The sequence below is a fragment of the Streptopelia decaocto genome, assembly GCF_964273445.1.
Source record: "Streptopelia decaocto genome assembly, chromosome: 3".
NCBI classification, from domain to species: domain Eukaryota; kingdom Metazoa; phylum Chordata; class Aves; order Columbiformes; family Columbidae; genus Streptopelia; species Streptopelia decaocto.
This window is the reverse complement of record NC_138656.1, coordinates 119,147,542-119,168,986: the sequence shown is the minus strand read 5'-3', so window position 1 is coordinate 119,168,986 and position 21,445 is coordinate 119,147,542. Positions and strand designations below refer to the sequence as shown.

The 21,445-nt window shown below is 43.9% G+C and overlaps 1 protein-coding gene across 1 annotated transcript in view; it reads right to left on the bottom strand.

The window, feature by feature from the left end:
- Positions 1 to 21,445, bottom strand: part of INTS9 (integrator complex subunit 9) — a 76,180-nt gene extending 54,735 nt beyond the window's left edge. The window contains exons 1-6 of the mRNA XM_082049294.1: positions 21,399 to 21,445; positions 16,334 to 16,461; positions 10,824 to 10,884; positions 8,316 to 8,378; positions 4,410 to 4,549; positions 2,809 to 2,895 (exon numbers count right to left, since the gene is read on the bottom strand). Coding sequence (XP_081905420.1) covers positions 2,809 to 2,895; positions 4,410 to 4,549; positions 8,316 to 8,378; positions 10,824 to 10,884; positions 16,334 to 16,461; positions 21,399 to 21,407 — 488 coding nt within the window. The 5' untranslated portion in view covers positions 21,408 to 21,445. The remainder of the gene's footprint in view (positions 1 to 2,808; positions 2,896 to 4,409; positions 4,550 to 8,315; positions 8,379 to 10,823; positions 10,885 to 16,333; positions 16,462 to 21,398) is intronic.

The following is a 21,445-nucleotide window of genomic DNA, read 5'->3' as shown; positions in this document are numbered from 1 at the left end:
GACACCCACAAACCAAAGGTATTGTGAAGCAGCAGGATCCAGTAGGTAGTCAACAAAATTTATGCTGAAGAAGCTCAGAGGGTTGTGTTCCTAACTGGGCATTTGCACAGAGACAGTCCCTCCTGTTTAATGCAAAGGATAACATTTAGTATATGACATAACAGGTTCTTGTGTGAAGGCAGCGCCAAACTACATCAGCGCGTTGGCCTCTCTCATCCACTACTCCATCTCAGGAAACAGCCTTTACAGAAAGACATGAGAAACCGTCAAACAGGTAGTCAACAAAGTGCCTTTCATAAGGCAAATTTCCCCTTTAGTCCCCTGAATCCTCATCATTTTAAAATTCACCCTGGCTGAGTAGCTACAGAGCTTCCACGAGGCTGCACATTTAAAATAAAAACCAATGGTAATAAAACTTGCAAAGCAATTAGTTCAGACTAGATCTGATAATGGAAAAAAAACGTAAACCACTATAATGAACTTATTATATTTTATGCAGTATTTGAATTTAAAATGCTTCAATGCTCTATCTAATGAAGACGATAATACTTTGTGTTTTATACTAACTATTCAGAGTAGAACTAGCTGAACTGTAAAGCAGTAATGGTGATTGATCGGCCTGAAAAATTAAAGCTAGACTCAGAAGTAATAAGTATTCTTTTCTAGCAACAGCCAAGTATTAAAAAACCCCCATCACTAAGGATCACATTTTCTTAAATAACGGATGTCAGTCCAACCCTGCGTGTGCCATTAGCCAGGTGTTAATTTGCGGATCAGGAGATGTTTTTGCTCACATGCTATAATAATCAGTTCCATTCACGCTCGCATGACACTTGTCACTAAGAATCTCAAAACGCTTTGCAAACATTAATTAAGTCCCCGTATCCCCTCTGTGGCGGATAGAAGCTCCGTTTTACAGAAGCAGAGGGAGCTGAAGGGGGAAAGCAGTTGGAAAGGGAATTCAGAATTGTCCCCCCATTCCAGATTGCACACAACACTGGTTCGTACCAGGCGCAAGGCAGAGTTGATGACATGCAGACTTTTGTTACAAACAGCCGCAGGGCTGTGTCTGGTTGTCCCCACTAATACGGCATCACGTTGCTTCTAGCTCAGATTTGGGCAAGTTGTGCATTTTATGAAAGCCAGGGGACCTGCCATCTGATTGAGGTTCCCAACGACACAGCACGTTGTGGCGGCGCTTGGTGCTCTGCAGATGTCCTGTAAGGGGGACAGGACGCTGTCTGTCCCCAAGGGTGGTTCTTACACCTTCTCCTACCTCCTGGAACCCCATCACAACAGCTACTTGATGGTGCCAAGGAAGAACTGTTGATGTTGGGGTATTTCCCAGGCAATATGATGCAGGAAAACGTATTTTAAATACCACCACAACAAAAAGACTCCAGCCTTCTATAGCAGTTGAAACAGAACAAAGATATTTCTCTGTGTTCGCATCTGGAATAGTCAACAGCACACAAAGTGCTAGACAGCAGGTTTTCTATAAATACAGCCAGGGAAGTGACATTAAATGAGCTCCAAGATATATGATCCTCCTTTAAACCACGCATACAAAATACATGTGGTGGTGTGACAAGAATAATGGGAACAGGTCCCTCTCTTCCCATCACTGTGAGCTTCACGTGTGGTTCTGGTCAGGCCAGTGGACCCCAAAATTAAAACAAAACCCAAAAAACTATTCTGATCATAATATATATCATCCAGCACAAAATCCTGATCATCTTTATCATCTATATTTTACTGGCCTTCTTCAGAAGAGTGAGAGTTACATGCTGAGATAAGCCTGCTCCTAAGCTCAGCAGGGGAGTACAATATAGAGCTAAACAGATTTTAATTTGGATTTTTGATATTTTTTTTTGCATTGTGATATTGGAAAATATCAAAATTTCTTTTATAACGTATGTATGAAATAATTCAATTTTGGTAAACTTATAAATCAAGCCATGTTAGGAATTGCGAGCAGAAAACAGGTCAATTAAAAATGCACAAAGCAGCTTTTAAAAATAACTTTCTAATCAACTGGCCCTATCTTAAAAAGGGCAAAACCAAAACTGTCTCCTCCATAGAACATGTTGTGCAGCTAAAGTTGTTTCTATTTCCAAGGAAAGCATTATTTGCAATTAGCAAACTGTATGGATAATTCTTAGATTACATAGGCTTTCAAAATTTTAGATGCAGAAGACCTCAATTTTGAGCGCCTTGTTTTTACATACAGATGGAATAACGGACATGGAGTTTCCAACTAAACTTTTTAAATTCAGATTTCAATTTGCTTCTAAGCTTATAAAGCAAAAAACCCCACCTCTGCTGTTAAAAAAGAGGCAGCAGACCTGGGAAGAAAGGCAGCCCTGCCCTGGGGTTGGCCACCAGTGTCTTCATTTTCTTCAGCAAACGTGAATGTAAATACCATTTTAAATTAAAATTATTCCAATACAATCTAATCAAGTTTAAATATCTTGCTGATTTCAACAACTCTTTATGATGTCAATGCAAAAATCTGCTGGTTTTATCTTCCACCACGGAGCTTAACTACGTGAGGGGAGATCAGGGGAGGCCGAGTCACCCTCCAAGAATCAAACTTGTGTGGTTGTTTGGAAAATGAACAAAGTGCAAATCATTCAAGAAAGAACCAACCCCAGGAGTGAAAGCTCTAAACCTCCTAGGCTTTTTTTTTGCTTAATAGTTGTAGCAAATCTAATCTCAAATGGTGGCAGCTGATCCATGGTTACAGTAAATTCTAAACTTGGGTTAGTGTTTCAGGACAGTCACCCCCTCCAGGTGGCTCTTCCTTACCTCTGTACCTCCTTGTTCTTCCACATGGAGGCAGACTGAGCCTTTGGCACACGTTCAATGGAATTCACCAGTTCTTCCATGAGAAGCCTGAAAAGATATCATAACTAAATGAGCATTGCAGCCTTTCACACAGGACAGAACTTTGTCCCAAGTATTTCCACAATATCACACCAACTGAGCGTTTCAAACTCAAGCAAGTCCAATTCTGTCTGCCTGGTTGCGACAGCAGAGGATCTGGCCCACTGGGTTATGGGTTATTTGGGAAATGGCAAGAAAAGCGGAGCTCCCAAATCTCTCGCCTGCTGCACAAGATGATTTCTTCCTTACCCACTGCTTGTCATTTGCAATGAGGCAAAATACGCCAAGAAAACTCAATAGCTGCTGCCTGTTTATCACTTAGAGAAGACAAGTACATTGTCCAATGAACTCTCCTCATCTGCACAGGCACAATACAGCATCTGAGACAGAAAAATATTTCAGGCATCAAAAATTAGCACTGCAGATTTCACTGTCCAAAACTGAATATCTGTAATTGTACATATGCTCCCCCTCCAAGGTAGGAATTTGCATTTAACTGCAGGAGAAGGGCATCTGGAATAACCTGGGGTGGGGAGAACCACACCAGTATATTCTCCAACATGACTATGCTTGTTATCTTCAGCCACAGGCCAGCACCACCCCACTCCTAGTTTGTATTTATACAATTCGTTTCACCTACAAGGGCCTTTGGTTTCTGTTTGTTTTTACACAATGGGAGAAATACTTTGGAGAGGGAAGTTTGCATAGGACCTTTAACAGACAAAGATTCCTGGTACTTACAGAGTAGTCCAGATACCACAGCCTAATCTGGTTTTTAATTATTGAACGCAGCAGTTGCTCTGCATGGGAGATGCACACAGCACAAGCACAGCTACAAACCTGCAGCCTTTGGTATTGACCCATCTAATCAACAGGCAACTTTGTAAGAAAAGATTGCCAAATTTGATGACCAACTATTAAATTTTTGACTGCACTGTCAGGTCTTACACTTCCCACTTCAGTAGAATTTCTGCTGTTTTTCTTAGCAATTCTCTTTGGAGTTCAGATCTTATGTATCTCAACTGTCATTTGAGATGAAGCCAGATTAAATTCCCTTCCACAGTGTAGCGGAAGTATGATGGTATGAATATCAAACGCTGAAAAACTACAAGGCAATAATCCTAGAAGTTATTTATTGTTGAAAAGATTGGTGATTCCTCTTTTGCTTAAGGGGAGCAGCGAGGAGTAGGTGAGATCTTTGATCCATGGTTTTTGAAGGTTTGAAGTTTGCTATACGGTAATTGCTGCTCAAGGTGTCTCAGTCCACGCAGGATCTGCTACCCCACATCTATTTTTTTGGACTCAACACAAAGCACCTGCTGTAAATGCTGAAGACAGAGGGTTCCAGAGGTTGGCAAACATGGTGTTAACACATTTGCAGCACTAAGGACTTGGCTGGTGTTCAGGTACTGCCTAAGAGCCTCTTCGGAACATTAGACACCACTCCTCTCCCCATATTGTCCTTTACACCTTTTCCTTAGCAGTGATGAAAGAGGAGAAGAGAATATTAAGGGGCTTTTTACCTGCCAATTTGGACAGTGGGCTCGGTGGCGTAGACTGTGCCAGCGAATCCTGTGTACTCTGTGATATAGGGCAACGCCATCATGCAGTGATAGTTGGAGATCAAGATCACGTCTACCGTGGAGAGGTCAAGCAGCTCAGTCTGAAAACCAGAGGAAAGAGATAAGCAACATGTAACCCTTTCATGCAGTTTAAGCAATGACAGAAAAACTTCTGTTCTTTTTTTAAAGTTTATATTGCGGGAATATTACTGGTTTATAAAAAAAATCAGGGGGTGAGGCATGTCTCAGCTGTGGCAAAGGTTAATGTTGCCTTTAAATTAACAAGATTGATTTTAAAAGCCCCTTAAAATTATTCCCTTCTCAGATCTGAAAAGGAAACCATGTCCTGGGTTTGTCTGTCTTTCATGTAATGAAATTGCTGCCATTAAGAGAGGCATGAGGATCACACTTTTATTAAAGAACTGATACGTGTGCTTCCTTAGGGAGAAACATTTTGCCCATACACCAAAACTTCTTCAATAGTGATTAGCAGGACATCTCATATTTTGATGTGGCACATGGTACTGAACCCCAGGAGAATGAGAGAGATGAATGTAGATTGCATTCACATGCCTAAAATAATTCTCATATTTTCCCAAACTAAATGCTTGGCACCCTTATCATTCACATTTTCTACAGCAGAAGATCAAACTAACTTGTAGGATACAACAAAACAGGCAGTGGGTCCAATTTGTTTTGAAGTGATGGTTAAGACAGCAGTTCAGAGAGTGAAAGAAGATTTCACACATTGTTAAAGGAATTTTAATTAGAAATATTTACTGGTAATGCTATAACACAAATGGTGTCAAGTCAGAAATTTACAAGATATACGACCTCTAACTCAGTTATTATAGAGCAGCTAATGGAATTCAACACTCATCAAGCACGTATTATCTGATTACAAGGCCTGGTCCAGCAATTTGAATAAAAAAGGCAAGAAAGTAGGTCACTCGGTTTTTCAGAGGGCTGACACAGTGCTCTGGTGACAAGCTGCTTAACTCACAGCGAAGCGTCCATGGTTTCAGTCCATGATCACAGCTAATGTTGAGGCACGATCTCCAAGCTGAGCACAGGAGGTGAAACACCATCCTCAGATTCCTGACCGGGCCCCCTTTTATCTTCCTAAGCTTTCGAGGCAGAAATATTCTCACTCCACGGTATCAAGGAGGCTGCTCACGCCTGCTCTGACCAAGCTGGCCCTTCATGCCTTGGTTTTCAGCCATGTCCAGAATCAAACTGAGCTGAATCCCAGCCCCACAAGCCATCAGGACAGAGACTCCTGTTTTCCAAGCTTAAGCATCCTACGTCTCAGCACCCTAGAAGCATTTACTAATAGGATGCAAAGGGTGTCAAAATCAAAACAGAGCAAAATCTTCCCTGGGACTTGCGGCAATCTCACTCCGAGTGCCTAAGAACTGAAGAGGTTTAAAAATGTTTCCTGAAGGTGAAGTGAGAGAGACCAGAAGGTTGCCAAGCAAAAAGGGCTGCACTCTGACACGTGGGAGCGCACTCTGCCGCTCAGACAGCCTTTTAGCACCTTGTGGCTTCTGGATCACATTCAGAACTCGGCTTTCTTTGGCAATAGTGTTCCTGGAAGTGATACTGTGATTCTCAAACTGTTTTTGCAGACAAGTTTCTTCAAAAGAAGTGGCATGGAAGGAGACAAAGATGACGACAAAGCCTCTTTCACACAAGCTCCTTTTTATACTGTGCTGCCAAACACCACAACATCTCTGCTCTGCTGGTGCAGTGACGTCTGAACCATCCTCCACACAGCGAGCCCTTGAAGCTCGAGATGCGAGCTGCGCACCACCAGCGAATCATAAAATCATTTTGGTTGGAAAAGACCCTCAGGATCATCGAGTTCGACCGTAAACCCACCCCTGGCACTGCCCCATGTCCCTGAGAACCTCATCTCCATCTGTCCAACCCTCCAGGGATGGTGACTCCAGCACTGCCCTGGGCAGCCTGTTCCAATGCCCCACAGCCCTTTGGGGAAGAAATTGTTCCCCACATCCAACCTCAACCTCCCCTGGTGCAACTTGAGGCCGTTTCCTCTGCCCCTGGCGCTTGTTCCTGGGGAGCAGAGCCCGACCCCCCTGGCTCCAAGCTCCTTTCAGGCAGTTCAGAGATCAGAAGGTCTCCCCTCAGCTCCTGTTCTCCAGCTGAACCCCCCAGGTCCCTCAGCCGCTCCCATCACACTTGTGCTCCAGCCCCTCACCAGCTCCGTTCCCTTCTCTCAACTCGCTCCAGCACCTCAAGGTCTGTTCTGAGCCCTTGCAGAGAAGATTTGGCATCTGTTGGGAACTTTGGGAAGTGAAACATTTGAGAGGCCATTTGTAAACCTCCTACCATGATGACATGGTTGGTGTCTTCTAGTTGTCATAGGGACTGCTAGAAAACAGAGGTAGGTTCAGTGACGACACTAGTACAATGAAGCAGCAACTCCCCATCATATTTAGAGCTACACATGTGAGTGTTTTCCAGCCCAACAGAGTAACCAGACAGCCCAGCTGAAGCACCCTAAACCCCAGCATCATCATCGCTGTGCATGGCCTCAACTCCAAAGGGAAACCAGAAAGTTAATTCCATTCTTCCCAAGATCTGGGACATAATGTTATTTTCTAGGCATACAGGTGTTTCCCATATCCCTCTCTTCCACAGGACACTAACCAGAAAGCATCCAAGAACCCAGAATTATTAGGGTGTTGGTTGTGCGGGTTTTTTGTGATTGGATTATATCCATTCCTGTTGGGGAAAACGAGCAATTGCACACAGATATGTTGATATCACTTGCCAAAACTAGTATCAGAGCTGCCAGCTTGCTTTGAAGAATCAAGATGACAAGAGGCAGAAGCTGCAAGAGGTGAGTTTCATGGGACCTACAGACAGAAACCCAGCAAGCTGACAACCACCTTCCAGAAGCGTTTCGTAATTCCTGTCAACAAGGTCAAGCAGAAAGGAAAAAACCTCCCCTGTCCACAAGCAATCATCTTGGTCTTTGAATGACAGAGAAAACATCCCCAAAATGAAACCAAAGGGCTGATGTTATCACAGTCCAAACACAGCTGAGGAATGAGGATGCTGTTCCCTGACTATTCCCCACTGTTTACCTGCACCACTCTCTGCTCAGCTTTTTACTTCTTCAGCTCTCCTACATACATCGTTAATCTGATCAGCCAGGTGAGCCCAGTTAATTAAAATATTTTCAATAGCCCTTCTTTCTTTTTTAGTTGTAAACACAGGTATTCTTGGAAAAAAATCAAGACAACTTCAGAAGCAGGTACTCACTGTAAAGTCAGTGGATATGAGGGTACAATTCTTCCCTCAAAGAGGCAGCAATAAATAGCTAGGAAGGCAGCAAAGCTTTTTCACCTCAATTTGGTGCCGGCAGAACAGCACGTCTGACTGCAGTCCAGTGGAATCCATGGGGCTTAACCGCATGGTTGGATCCCAGGGGGGATCCGGTGGACAGGCCAACATCTGTGCTTAGAGACAAGCAGCCTTCCTTGTCTTCATTCACTGCCCTTATCTAGATCAGCACATGTATCCTGTCACAACTGAGTCCAGCTCAGTCACATTGTCTTTGGAAAGCCCAGAAAAAGGGGCAGTTAAACCTTATTTTTTGTGAGATATCGAGTTGGTCAAGGAAACCTTCCAGATCTCCCAAAACCATGGCTGAAAAGAGCCGTTTCCAACCGTTTTCCGGCGTCATAGATACCGGAGGCACCTTAAAAACACACAGGCTTTAGCAGTATTGTTTACTGAGTAGTAATAAATTAACGTGAATCTGATAATAATTACTTAGTAAGTTTCTTCCACATGATTGGAGTCTGATTTTTCACTAATAATAATGAATAAACTCACCTCCGGTAAACAGAACTCAGGCACAGAGTCTACAAACACATGGCCAGAGCACTCCTTCAGTTCCTGTGAGAAAAGCACATCAACAGAAAAGACACAAAACCACAACACGATGTTACTCCAATATAGCAGATTTTGCACTTTCAAAACCTTTTCTCTATGGCAGGTAATTTCCAGCCTGTTACTACATTATCTTTATGCCCTTTCTAGATACAATTTGCTGTAAGGAGATCTGCTGAAATTGTTTTTATACGAGATGAGGCTGCTTGGTACTTCAAGGCATCAAATCCTTGTCTGGAGGTAGGAAAGGAGAGAGACCCTGGCTGGTTTTGCTGGGGCCATGAAGCAGATGTTGTCCTATGAAGCTGCTTTTTCTCTGCTTTTCCACTTGCAGGTGTGTTGGCTGCGAAATCTGTAGCAATACAAGTCAACTTTGTCTATCAGAATCAGAAATATGAACTGAAAAGTGGGTCACAAAGACCACTCTTCTTGGAACTGCTGCTCCCCTGACCTGGAAGGCGTGCACAGCACCTTTATAGTGTCCTGGCTGTCTTACAAGTTTGGAATTTAGTTTTGATTCCAAATAACATCAAACCTTTTCTGTCTTATTAGAAGCAGAATACAAGTTTTAGCTTTTGTCTCAGAGCATTTGATTAAACATCTTTTGGGGATCTAAGCTCCACGTGGTGATTCTTGTTAGATTTATCTCTACTGGATCTCTAGTCCTCTATTTTCTCCTTCTTTTTTTGAGGCTGACATCAGAAACCTTTGTCACATGAAAAGTCACATTCTTCAGGATTATGTATGGAACAAAAATGTACCCAAGTCTAGTCCTAACACACCTCCCAGGCTACCGAACACCCACTCTGCCTTCTCTCGTGGATGCTTCTCTTGCTCGTCCCAAAGCAAGTGGTCTCAGCCAGCTTCAGACCGACAGAATTAAAGACTGAATCCAATTCTTAATAATTACAGTGCACCTGCCAACTAATAACGAATGAGCAATTACATCTAGTGGCAGAAGTCTCCTAACCTCATCTCAAGGGAGTTCAAAATGATTAAAACTAGATCGCAGCAAATTTCAATGCCTCTCCAGGACTTAAGTTTTATAACTGTCATCCAGAGAGTGCTGTAACAGGAATGTCCACGCGACATGATAAAAAACCCCCCTTTGACTCCTTCCCTTGCCTTTTTCCAGCATGGGTCAAAGAATTTACCATTCCAAGCAGTTACAATGGTCAAGGTGAAGGTAAGAGATGCTGCCTTTGAATTTTTAACACCTGATTTCCATTGATGCTGCGCGAGCTTGAAAAATTCATCCCGTGCCAGCAGCACCACAGAAATGTAAATACGTTAAGTATAAAAATATACTGACAGCCTGTCTGTTCTTTGCACCGAATGGAGCCCAAAGCTCTGAGACCAAGGCTTGAGGTTCTGGGGAAACAAATTCCAGGGAATTCAAAGCGGGTAACACCATTCCTGCCACTGAGCCTCTGTAGCTCTGCGATTGCATGTGCTGTGAATAGAGCTGTTACTATTTTACTAACAGAAATGCTGCCTGCACAGTTTCTTTTGTCTCCAATGAGAAGAAAAACCAGGTCTTTAATCTGTGATCTTCAGCTCCCTCGTCTGTAAAAATCAGATCAATCCATTTTGTCCACCTCAAAGTCCCCTACAAAAGCAACTATTATTACAGTTTTCCTTTAATGTTCACATAGTCAGAGAACAGTCTATTAAAACAGTATTTTCTCTACCGATACCTATCACTGCTCACATTTGAAATCTATCTGCCTATTTTACTAACATCTGATATATTTTTGTGTTCATTGTTCCCCTATGGCAGATCAAGCTGGACGCTGCAGTGTCTAGTTTTGGTTGAAGCCCCAGATAAATTCTGCCTACAAAACTAAGGTAATGAAAAGAGGGGGAAAAAAGCCAAATTCTGTGTCTCTTATGTAGCTGAGTAAGTCCCATGTCTTAGAATTAGGAAGCTGGAGATAATGTCCTCCCTGCTATGTCCAGCAGCAGAACACAGGTTGATTTCAGAGGCCAAAGACACGCTTTTCCTCTGTACCAGACCTCCCGCGGGCAAACCATTTGCTTTCTCATAGTTCTCTTGCCTAAAAACCGGTATAATACCAACCTCATTTATAAGCACGTTATGAAGCTTAGGTGCCAGAAAAGTGAGACTGTTGAATAAAAGGCATTTTAAGAAGGCAAAGCGCTATTATTTATGGAGCTTCATGAAAAAAGAAAATATTCATCCTGACGATTTCTGCATTTTAAGAGGAGTTTTTAAAACGCTGGGCTACCTCTGAAGACTGAAAGCCTTAGAGTTGTTCCCAGCGTTTTGTTTGGAAACATTCTGCTCTACAAGGACATCATGGCTGGTAAGGGTACACACAGAAACCTTTGCGATGAGTCAGCAGTGAAGTCTCGTTCCTGCAGTGCAAGCTCCTAACCTGTCAGGTAGCTTTTTGCATGGCAAGAAAATTCTAACTATCAGCACAGTACCTTGTCCAGAAATGTGCTTCCATCTTTCAAAACCCAACCAGGAAGTTTGGACAGCCTGGGGCTGCAGAAAGAGAGACAAAAATTATTGCAATATTAATTATATCATTATCAGTCGCTAAGCAAAGCCCCTATTTGGTGTCACAAAGGAAGGGAACACCATTTCTGTCTCAGGGAACTAACAATCTCAATAAAACAGACAGACAGTTTCACTGTGTTTAAGCGTTCACTGAAATGACTTTTACAAATCATGATTATGACATTTATAAGTAAAAAGAATAAAAGGACGATGCATGCAGGGAGTTTGAGTTTAGTCATTTACAGTGAGAATTTCAAACAGGCTCAGTGCTGCTTACGTTGCCCTGTGGTGAAACTGGCTGTGTAAAGAGAAGGGTTAGGACAGCAACAAACTATAATAATACAAAATAATATGAAATAATACAAAAGCACTGTAAAACCATTCTGGAACAGAAGACGACAGACAAATATTCCCATTAGCGATGGCAGGGAAAGACTGATGCTCTGGACTAAGTCATTTATAGACACAGAGGTTGCGATTTTATATCCACATAAACCATGGTTTCATGCTGAGGTCTCACCCTGAAGACCCACACCAGCACCCACCTGTGCTGGAAGGACAAATGGACAAGGGGGGTTTGCTGTGAAGTGCGTGTTTGAAGCTGGTACGTCTGGTACCAATCTCAGCAGGGTCCCTTTTCAAAAATGGTTTCAAATGGTAATAAAGACATGCTAATAAAGGTAGAAATTGTAATCCCAATGCCGCAGCATTTCTTGCTACCATAATGGAGAGACTTATCCATACTTCACAGTGATATCTGATTTTTGTGTGAGCCTATACCTTAGCTCTAAAACCACTGTCTGCCCAGATTCAATCTTATCTACAGAAATCCAAAAAAGTTGAGGAAACAAGAACAGAATCCACCTGGAACCAAGCCCTGCAACAAGCTCAGGTTTGCAGACAGGACCTGAGAACCAAGTTGCAATGAAATCTGCAAGTGTGCACTAAGCTCTACAGCCAACATGCTTATACACTCTAAGGGCTCTCAAATTTAAGATCCTGAAAACAGGAGGTGATTCAAGAGCTCAGAGGAATGTTGTGTTCAGACTAACATCCGTAGAAAAGAACAAATCCTAACTGGCACTCCAGAAAGTCACAAGGGAGGAAAAAAGGGAAATCTAAGACTCAAGGAGTGAAGACAGAAGGTAAGAGGTGAGAGCAGAAGGACCTGTCATCAAGAAGCTATGCCAGAGAAGTGCAGTCCCCTATTGAGGATAAAGAGTAAGTCTGAAGAAGTCTGATCGCAGAAGAGACGAGGTGGTTACATGTACTCCTCACTGACACATTCAAAGGCACAATTTAAGAGCAGTATTATATTTTGGAGGCTGCAGGGGCTGAGTGGAATTGGTGCAGAGAGCCTAGAAGAGCTATGGAAAAAACAGGGAAAAAGCAAGAACAAACCAGTCTGATATGCAACGACTTTGATAGCTTATGGAGGAGAGGACAGAAACCTTGTCTGGAACAGACATCTAGAGGTCTGCAGTCCAGTGTCTCAAAGCCAGCACTAGACCAGGTCAGCCGCGGCTTTGCCTACTCATGTCTTGCAAACCCCTGGAATAGGAGATTCTAGAGCTTCTCTGGGGATGGGTGAAAATGCTAAAAAAACTGCATCAATGAGAGACTAATGTCCAACCTGAGCCTCTCAAGAGATAATTTGTGGCCACTAGTCCCCTAGAGTCTCACATCTGGGCAGGAACAACGCCAGGTTCCAGTGTAAGTTGGGGAACAACCTGTTGGAGAGCAGTGTAGGGGAAAGGGACCTGGGGGTCCTGGGGACAGCAGGGTGACCATGAGCCAGCACTGGGCCCTTGTGGCCAGGAAGGCCAATGGTACCTGGGGTGGGTTAGAAGGGGGTGGTCAGTAGGTCCGAGAGGTTCTCCTGCCCCTCTGCTCTGCCCTGGGGAGACCACACCTGGAATCTTGTGTCCAGTTGTGGCCCCTCAGTTCCAGCAGGACAGGGAACTGCTGGAGAGAGTCCAGCGCAGCCACCAAGATGCTGAAGGGAGTGGAGCATCTCCCGTGGGAGGAAAGGCTGAGGGAGCTGGGGCTCTGGAGCTGGACAAGAGGAGACTGAGGGGGGACTCATTCATGGGGATCAATATGGAAAGGAGGAGTGTCAGAAGGATGGAGCCAGGTGACAACCAGTGATAGGACAAGAGGTAATGGGTACAAACTGGAACACAGGAGGTTTCACTTAAATTTGAGAAGAAACTTGTTGGGGGTGAGGGTGGCAGAGCCTGGCCCAGGCTGCCCAGGGAGGTTGTGGAGTCTCCTTCTCTGCAGACATTCCAACCCGCCTGGACACCTTCCTGTGTAACCTCATCTGGGTGTTCCTGCTCCATGGGGGGATTGCACTGGATGAGCTTTCCAGGGCCCTTCCCATCCCTGACATTCTGGGATTCTGTGATAGTGCCTGCCACCACCAAGAAAAGTTTGGCTCTGCTGCCTTGGTAATTTCCTTTCCAGCAGATGTAAGTGGCTGTTGCTCCCCATCCAGCCTCCTCTCTGCCAGACTCAACAAGCCCAGCTCCCTCACCAAGCTGTGCCATTGTGGGCTCTGGACCCTGACCAGTGTTGGAGCCCCCTGGACACCCTCTCCAGTTCCTCAGCATCCCTCTGCAACTGAGAATCCACACCTGGATCCATTTGCGGTTTCCCCAGCACGAGGCAGAGCAGAATAAATTTTCCATGATACGCTTGCCCTACTTGCCCTAATTGAGCCTAGTGTGCAGTCTGCTTTGTTCATGATTAAAGAGCACTATTGACTTGTACTAAACCTGGCAAAAGAAGAAGAACATACAGTCTTGTCAAGGGAGGCAAAATTAGCAGATAGGTCTTGTGTGGGGGTGGAAATGGAATAAGCAACACAGGACAGAAAGGACTCTTTACCTTGAAGGCAAGAAGTAACACAGTTCTTGCCGACATGGTTTTGACATTGTAATAGAGTGATTGATTAATCCAAAATAGCTAGAACTGTCCCATAAATAATGTGAGCAAGTGTGTCATGGCTAGACAGGAAAGGTTAAGAGCTTCCCACATGTTCGTTTTACCGTTTTGCATTTGACTTTGGTGCAGGGGAGAAAATTCCAGTTGACAAACCTCCTTTAAAGTACATGAACTGGCATAAAGTGTTTGGCAACTGCAAGTACTTTGCACCTGCTCCACGGGCTGGTGAGAACTAGGACTGCCATTTCCAGGACAAGGTGGAATCTAAATAACTTTTGATGGCCCTTTTTTTTGAGAAGAGCAAAGAACTCAAAAAAAATGTCCAGTCCCTTTAATGACACAAAAACTACAGCGCTTCCTTCTCCTACAGATTAAAGCACAGGCTCTCAAAATGTTTGCTCAAGGAGGGTCCCATGCCAGGTACAACATGGGATTTAGCTGCACAGCAAAGCTCCTCTCTAACTTCACACATCTATGCTCTACACAGGTAAAAATTAAGGCAAGAACACATACTGCAGAACACATACTGAGACTTGCAGAACCCAAGCAGTTCATGGATCATACTTTGGGGATCTTAGGTTTAAAGACAGCAGAGAGGAGCACAGCTGGTTGACATTTCACATGGGTCAAGAAGAACATAGAGCTGCTAATAACCTAAGATCTGACAGACCTACGTTCAAATTCTTGCACTGCTACATGCTTCATGCAAGGCCTTAGTCAGTCCTTTGTGTAGTCTCTCACCTGCAAACTGATGATAATGTCAGCTCTATGTCACCCGGTGGTGTTATGCTGATAGAACACATTTGAATTTCAGAGCTATTTAGACATCATGGTAATTCAGACCTGATATATAATGGTAAAACTATGAAAACTATGGAGAGATAAGGACTTTTTAGTGGCAGCGACATTCCTCCTCAAGTTTCTAACTCATTTCCACAACTCTCTGCAGGACATCCGTTTTGTAGAGTGCTGAAGAGATCAATTACTCGCCCAAGTCCATGTGCTTAGGACAATCTTTGCTGCAAGGGGTGTTCAATCACCTTACCGACAAGATTGATTGGATTTAAATCCAACTGTTTGCTCCGATTCCACTGGGCCATCCGGGGTCAAATCCGACATCCTTTCTTATTGAGTTTGAGTCATTTCAATGCAGACATTCTGGAGGTACTGGGGGAATTCCAGGTTGTGACCTGCAATTTGGCCGTTCATTCCCAGGGTCTGCTATCAGCACACAAAGCTGCCATATCCCCCGGGAGCGCTGATGCCTGCAGTTCTAAAGAACCTCTTAAGCCTTTGTTCAATCACCTAATTTTGCTTCTTGTTCCTCTCTCAATTTCCTTTTTCTTTGGGGGCTGGGAGAAGTGGAATGTGAGGCAATTCTGTCTGTACCTGGATTTCCCAGATTTTCTGGATCCTTTCGAAATCTACTACTGCCCCTAAGTATTGTAGTTAGCAATCACATTTTGTAAAGGGACAAAATCCGAACATCACACTGATCCTTCTTAAGGCTTCTGTTGCCTACTGTACAGCAATTCTTGAACTCTCTGTTCTTGCAGAACAATGCCTACATTGTCTATTCCTTTCCTCTCCAAAAAAATAACAAATCATAGGAAGTGCTGGACAAACGGCTTTAACCTCATCAGGTCCCTTAGGAAACTCCCTTTCCCAATTGTCTTCTCCCCCTAACCCAGAATGTACTTCACTTGTTTCCTTGTGAATCAAAGTTACTAAATGGCTTTTGTGAAAACCTCTCCTGCCTCCCATCACCAAGAGTTACTCATTCCCACCTTTCCAACCTCTCATTTTTGTAATTTGTTCCATTTATGCAAGACATAAGCCACCCTAACCGAATATCCAAATTCACCTAAAAACCTGGGAAGATGCAGCTGCAGTTAGGGCTCGGAAGAGGCAGTCTTGCTCTCAGGATTCTCTTCTAGACTCCACTTTTGTTTCACTGCTGTTCCACTCCCGTGCTCAGCTGCACTGCCCTTTTATTTATTTAATTTTTAAAAGGGAACAATTATGCCATCAAGTCAACTAACGAGGACTTTTAAGTGCTATTTTTCTTTGCATTAGTCCGCGCTCTGAAGAAAAGCCTGAGAAGACGGTGGTTAAACAGTACTTGCTGGGCTCCCTGCACTCCATCTCAGTTACCCATTTATCTCATCTTGCATGAAGAAGCCAGAAAGATGACAGATATGTGACCTCACTTGTGCTGAGCAGTTGCAGCAATACTTTACTGAAGCTTAGAATAAATTATCTAGAAAAACCAATCAATAAATCCATAAAATGTCTTCCGTCTACTGAGCCAAAGGACGTTATTTTGATAAAGAGAATTTTTAAGTGAACAAAGTCTATTTATGATATGAGATGATGCTGTTCATTTGTACTCAGCCCCTCCCTGCTTCCAATACACCGTTTCACACAGAGCACTCCAACTGCAACCCAAGAAGACACAGACTAAGTGCTTACAGGCCGCAGAACATACCTCTGAACCAGCGGCAATGGGAGGAAATTGAGGGTAGACGTCATATCCAGCCCACAATCCAACATGATGGTGGTGGATTTGAACTTGAGTACGTTGCATGGTAAGGTTGGATGTCCTGACAGGCAGTACTGAAAGAGAATATGAGGGTGAGTTACTCATGACCTTGACCAACTGTGTGAAGCCTGCTTGAAAATTGCTTCTTGCCCTTATTTTTAAACACAGTTTCATACATACCAGAACAAAATCTGATTTCCTATGGATATCTGTTCTTTGAGGAGAAACTTGTTTGCTGGGCGGTGCCAGAGCCTGGCCCAGGCTGCCCAGAGCGGGTGTGGAGTCTCCTTCCTTGAGACATTCAAACCCGCCTGGACCCACCTGTGTGATCTGCTCTGTGACCCTGTGTGAGCAGCTGGGTTGGACTGGGGGATCCCCAGAGGTCCCTTCAACCCCAATCAGCCTGGGATTCTGTCTCACGTCCGTGTGTGTTCACGGAGATTTCCCCATGTCAGGATGGCATAGCTCCTCTCTCTGATTTAGGACACATGCAGAATCTGTATCTTCTGACAATCACCCGTGTTTGCAAAAATCCCAGAAAAATCAGTGTCTTCAAAACTCAGTTCTACCAGCAAAACTTGGCTGAAATTGGCTAGCAAATTTGAAATTTACTTGGGGTGGAAATGGAAGGAGAGAATCTCCGCAGGAACACAAGTTTTATTTCCCTAAGAAACCTGCCTAAATGACCAAACAAGATGCAGCCCACACGTTCTATGGCTGCTTGGCACAGATGAGAGAGCTGCACACCTGCACTAGAGCAGCTCTGGGGCACGTTCTCACCTGCTTTTTGTCTCGCAAAACGCAAACAGGAAACACAAGGAAGGGACAACCACACCTGAATGGAACGGTTTGTGTACCGAGAAATCCCAAGTGCTTTGCAAGCTTAATGAGGCATCGAGCAGGTTATGTCCAGGGGCACTTCAGCATCATTGAGATGCAGCCACCTCTTGTATGGAGAGCAGGGAAACATTTAACCAGGCACCGGAGCAGCTGAAGTGTTGTATAAGAAGAGAATAAAAACACCAGCTTTAGAATTTAGGATTAGAAACGTAAATGTCTGAATAGCGTGTGGGCACCTCCACATGAGAGTTTCTCTGATGAGGGATTCATGGTCCTTCAGGGATTGCAAGAATAGATTCTGCATCTCGAATACAAGTTTTTGCGTCTCGGAAGCCTGGGCATCTGGCAGCACAGCAACGCTCAGGTGGTCAAACTTCAGCTTTTAAATGTGAATTTGGGTCAATTAGGATGAAAAATATCAATTGGTTGGCCATGCACAGCACTAAAACCAGACTCACTCATTTTCTAAGGAATTTATACCTTATGTTCACTTTCTATACTTCACGCTAAGAAGTGGAAAGAAGGTAGATTAATAATTTAATTTCCTACCTCTGCTCACAATATGTTAACACAGGACTGCGTCTCCCAAGGAGACTCTTTACATCCATTCATCAAAACCCCTGTTTAAATTATATTTAAATACTAAAAAGTTGCTAAAAGCCCCAAATATTAAATTAAAAATATCACAAAGACTTTTGTTTAAATTCACAGAGCCTTAAATTTTAAGGAGCAACGCTACATTTTGCCCGCTGTTAGCAAAGTCTAAAAAGAAGGTGAAAAACCAAGCTGGTGAAGAAGTGAGTATGCAAGTAAGGAATTAAGTTGTTTTATTTGCAAATACAAAATATACATGTGAAATGAAGTTCTCACCAGACCAGAACTTTGACAACTAAAGCTATGAATCTGAGGAAATAGAAAGAAATGAAGGGAAAAAAGAAATCTAAACTATTTTTGTAGCTTTTAAACTATCTGCAATTAAAAAGGCAATGAAATATCACCACTTTTATCAGTAAAACACTTTCTTGGGGTTTTTTTGTAAAAATCATGAATAGGATCATGACCCTGACAACTATGAGCTAACTGGAAAATCTTCTTTTTTTCTTCTTTAAAAGCATCTAAAATAATCTATATCTGTGGCTGTCATGCTGTGGTTAAATGGATTCCTGAGAGTCACTGGACTCTTTCTACTAGATTCAAGCAAAGCGACAGGGGAGGAAAAAGGGAGGAAAAAGGGAGGAAAAAGGGAGGAAAAAGGGAGGAAAAAGGGAGGAAAAAGGGAGGAAAAAGGGAGGAAAAAGGGAGGAAAAAGGGAGGAAAAAGGGAGGAAAAAGGGAGGAAAAAGGGAGGAAAAAGGGAGGAAAAAGGGAGGAAAAAGGGAGGAAAAAGGGAGGAAAAAGGGAGGAAAAAGGGAGGAAAAAGGGAGGAAAAAGGGAGGAAAAAGGGAGGAAAAAGGGAGGAAAAAGGGAGGAAAAAGGGAGGAAAAAGGGAGGAAAAAGGGAGGAAAAAGGGAGGAAAAAGGGAGGAAAAAGGGAGGAAAAAGGGAGGAAAAAGGGAGGAAAAAGGGAGGAAAAAGGGAGGAAAAAGGGAGGAAAAAGGGAGGAAAAAGGGAGGAAAAAGGGAGGAAAAAGGGAGGAAAAAGGGAGGAAAAAGGGAGGAAAAAGGGAGGAAAAAGGGAGGAAAAAGGGAGGAAAAAGGGAGGAAAAAGGGAGGAAAAAGGGAGGAAAAAGGGAGGAAAAAGGGAGGAAAAAGGGAGGAAAAAGGGAGGAAAAAGGGAGGAAAAAGGGAGGAAAAAGGGAGGAAAAAGGGAGGAAAAAGGGAGGAAAAAGGGAGGAAAAAGGGAGGAAAAAGGGAGGAAAAAGGGAGGAAAAAGGGAGGAAAAAGGGAGGAAAAAGGGAGGAAAAAGGGAGGAAAAAGGGAGGAAAAAGGGAGGAAAAAGGGAGGAAAAAGGGAATTAATAAATGCTATATAGCTATTTGCACAGGTGATATTTCTGGATCTGTACAATTTTAGATTCGGAATCCAGGAATCTGAATGTCTGCACTATATATATCTCTAGACACACTATAAAAGTGATAATTTCCACCCTGTTTGTACTTTTACTGTTTAAAACAGATTCAGAGATCCCAGCCACTAATATTGCTGAGTGGACTAAAATGCAAGTCCTTTTTGCTCTAAGATTTGCCTGCTTCCACTTGTTTTTGTTTATTTAGGGCTAAGGCTGGTGCAGCTAACAGGTGCGTCATCTCCCCATTAAAAACCAGCATGTACAAAAGTTAAAAATTCTACAAAAGACACAAATATGCCTCAGCTCACAACCTTCTTGGCAGGCTTTGTAAATGGGATGAAAGTTTGATGGAGTGGGGCATGAAGACAAGGGGCTAATTCCGGATCTGAAGACCTTTGCAGAGCCAGGTTCTCAGTGGATATCTGGCTCGCACTGAGTGCTCGGCAGCTCCGAGCGTCTCGGGTGATCTCATGGATGGCAACGTGACAGAGAAAAGAGATGATGTCTCACGCTAGCGACTCCAAAACATTCCAAATTTCGCAGGTTAAAGCCAGTGCTTTGAATTCCAATCGAAGCCAACAAATACTGCAATGCCTCCTTCTAGTATTAATATCACATGCTGGCTTAAAATCAAGGGGGAAAGTAGGAACTGGATTTGCCTGGACCAGAGCATGTTCACATTTGTGGAGTCCGACATTTTCACTGGATTCAGATGCAAGTCTGGAGGCTGTTACCTCTATGTTGTTCTTCCAAATTCAACCCAAATTAAAAAAAAAAAAAAAAAAAAGAGGATGAAATATCATCCAACTCCTCCCCCTACAACCCCAAGATTCAGACAGATCTTCAGAAAAATATAAGATGAAGAATCCGGTTTTATGATGCCCGGCCCCCAAATTTATACACAGGTCTAAATATGTTACAACACAGATTTCAGACAGCTTGTATCTCTCCCCTTTCCCTTTCTCTACCCCTATACCAGACTAAACATAAGAAAGAAATCTGCACTTCATCTACGGTTTTCATTCAAAGATTTCTCAGTTTGCTTCCCCCGTCCTGCATTTCATCAGCCTCTACAATCACGTCCCGAAGTGCTGAGCTTTGCACAGTTTGTCCCGCTGGTCCTAGTCATCCACGCACAGAGATTTAATCGCGTACATAAGATTATGCAGGATTGAGCTCTTCGGGCACCTGCCTACCAACTGAATTTCACACAGCTACACCACGGATAGTGATTTATTGGAGGTCTCAAAACAAGCCCAGAATCCAAGTTCACTTCTACGAAGCTTCCTGAAGACCAACTGCTCAGTCTCAAAACAGAGAGACAACCTTATGTTTAACAACACTGTAACTCCAGGTTAAACTAACCAAACGTTCTGCTCAGGTATTCTGAAAGCTGCTTTGGTTTTCATCTCCAAGCAAAGAACGTGAAACAGGGAAATTCTTCCTGGAAAATAAAGCAGCAGCTAAACTCAAGGTCTATGGGAAACTTAAATAGTTGAAAACAGAGATCTAGAGAGGAGATCAATAACACGGGTAATGTATTTTCTCATAACCTTCCCTTTAGAAGATTGCAATATCAGAACCGAATTATTTGTCAGAAGCAGAGTGCACCCTCAGCAAAGTATTCCAGGCTGATTTTCTTGTTAGCAATTATCTGCGTTAACATCACCCTGCCGATGGAAAACGATTTTATTACGAACCAGGAGGATTTATTAATATTCCTACAGCAATCCGGGGACAGCCACACATGCGGGGGACTCGCTCCACGGAGATATTTCAAGGGTGGAAGGGTGTTTCAAGGGAGGAAGGCAGAGAAACACCCCCCGCCTCCTCCCGCATCCGGTAGCCCCTGGCCCGCCGGTGGGGTGGGCAGAAGGCCGGAGAAGAGCCACCCCCCCGGGCTTGGGCACCCTCCCACCCCTCGGGGCTTAACCCCGCACCCGCCGCGGCCTCTCCCGCCTCCCTCCCCTCAGCCGCCGCTTCCCCGCTGACCGCTTAACGGCCGCTCGCGCGCCGGGCCCGCCCCGCTCCCTCAGGGCCGCCCCCCTCAGTGCCTCAGTTTCCCCTCACGCCTGCAGGGTGAGGCTGAAGCTGCTGCGGCCCAGGGGCGATCGCAAGAGACCCCCCCGCCACTTCCTCACAGCACCCCCAACCCCACACACTCACCAGCTTCATGCTTCACCCGGTTCTATTTACTGGGACAATCCTGCCCC